The sequence below is a fragment of the Antrostomus carolinensis genome, unplaced genomic scaffold, assembly GCF_000700745.2.
Source record: "Antrostomus carolinensis isolate BGI_N321 unplaced genomic scaffold, ASM70074v2 scaffold50944, whole genome shotgun sequence".
NCBI classification, from domain to species: domain Eukaryota; kingdom Metazoa; phylum Chordata; class Aves; order Caprimulgiformes; family Caprimulgidae; genus Antrostomus; species Antrostomus carolinensis.
In genome coordinates, this window is record NW_010309650.1 from 1 (window position 1) to 1,798 (window position 1,798).

The 1,798-nt window shown below is 37.8% G+C and overlaps 1 protein-coding gene across 1 annotated transcript in view; it reads left to right on the forward strand.

Moving 5' to 3' along the window:
- Positions 1-87: 87 nt before the first annotated feature.
- GEMIN2 (gem nuclear organelle associated protein 2) overlaps positions 88-1,798 on the forward strand; it is a gene marked incomplete at its 5' end in the record, with an annotated part of 7,390 nt that continues 5,679 nt past the window's right edge. The window contains 2 exons of the mRNA XM_010166164.2: positions 88-287; positions 1,373-1,462. Coding sequence (XP_010164466.2) covers positions 88-287; positions 1,373-1,462 — 290 coding nt within the window. The remainder of the gene's footprint in view (positions 288-1,372; positions 1,463-1,798) is intronic.

The following is a 1,798-nucleotide window of genomic DNA, read 5'->3' on the forward strand; positions in this document are numbered from 1 at the left end:
GCGGGCTTCCAGCAGCCGTGTAGAACCGGAGAACCCTTGGTCTGTACAACTCTGAAGTCAAACCGTCTGTGAGAATCCCCGCTGCAGGCGGGGGTGTTTACACAGCTGCAGATTTCCGCGGGTGCGGGATTTCAGAGACCTCCAGCACACAGCCACCCGCTACAAACAGGAAAAAACGTACCACTTGGGTTTATTTTTGTAGGATTGAAGCAGCAAGATGCCCAGATGTGGTCGTGGCACAAATAGACCCCAGAAAATTGAGGAAGAAGCAGACAGTAAACATTTCAGTAAGTTTGACACCTTTTACATGTTTTGTTTTGAAAGGAAAGAAAATTGAGGGGAAAGATGTTAATATCATGATGTTTATACTAAGTTTGGGGAGCAGCTGGCATAACCAAATAGCACTGCTGGATTTTAAAAGCATCTACAGAATTAAATTAACTGTCTGGGTTTGAAGAAACACCTGCTCAGCTGCTGGCTAACAGTAGTCCTTAAAACTGATTTAAATTTATAATATCCATACTATTTGTATGATACCACCATTCCTATATTTAGGTTTAAATATGTATTTAGCATAGTAAGTGCAGCTAAGCTTAACTGAGGTTAGATAAAATTCTAGCACCACTTCTTTCCTTTTTGGTGTAATATTTTATAAAAGTTTTTCCTCACTACCCAAGCAGATTTTTTTGTTGTCACATGGCCCTGCCAGCTTCGTTTTTAATCTGCTTTCAAGAGACCAAGTTTGCTTTTCTCTAGTGAAACTGTGCAACCTGAAATTTCACTACTAGGTTGCTCAAGAAAAGTTTCTCTTACTGATGCAACATCTGTGCCTGTATTGGCTCTTCATTTGTCTCATCTTTTTGTAGTGGCATTCTTAAAACATTTGTAGAAATATTTATTTTAATAACACCTTCATGATAATCTTTAAAGATGTTATATCTATTTAACTGTCAGAGTTAATTTCGTAAAAGGTATTTTTGCGGTCTTTTGTCTTCCTCAGCTTCTTATCTTGGCAAGTAGAATGCCTAAAATTCATAGCATCTGTCCAAGATAAGGAAACAGCACCCTGCTTTTTATAAACAAGGAAATTAAGGCAGAACAGCTGCTAAAAAGCAGACCTTAAATAATGCTTGACAGTGTATATTGAATACTTAGTTTTCCTTCTTATTTGCATATGAAAAGAGTCAAACAGAAGAAATTTTGTCTAAACTAGCTGTTAAGTCAGTCTTGGATGTGGTCATGAAATTACCTTTAAGTGAAGAGTTAAAAGATACTGTTTACCTGATAGTAAACATTTAGTGATTCTCCTGTTCTTAAGGATTCTTCTTATAAAGCTTTCTTTACATTATAATTATTGCCAGTGTTTCCTTAGATTTCTGGATGTCAGCCTGCTCCTGAAGGATTCTCTCCAACACTCAAGTGGCAGCAGCAGCAAGTGGCCAATTTCTCAGCCGTTCGTCAGGTACAAAATGGTGTGTCTGAGGGGACTGTACGGTCCGCTCAGAACACAGTGGTGCTTTATGGGGGACATCCTCACATCTAGTATAGAAATGTTATGACTATGGTAGGACAGATCTTTGTCAGCAAATGTTTTAAGCTCTTGAAAAGGGATTGAGTATATACTGTGTGGCTTTCAACTGTATGATAAAACTCTTGAGAGAATCATGTTTAAAAACATTCTCCTTCAACTTCAGCAAAAATAACTGTCAGTGTTTAGATTAAATGATGTATCGTTTAATGAGGGAGGACAAAAATCCCTATGATGTTATGCAGTTATATTAAAACTTAGTGCTAGCAG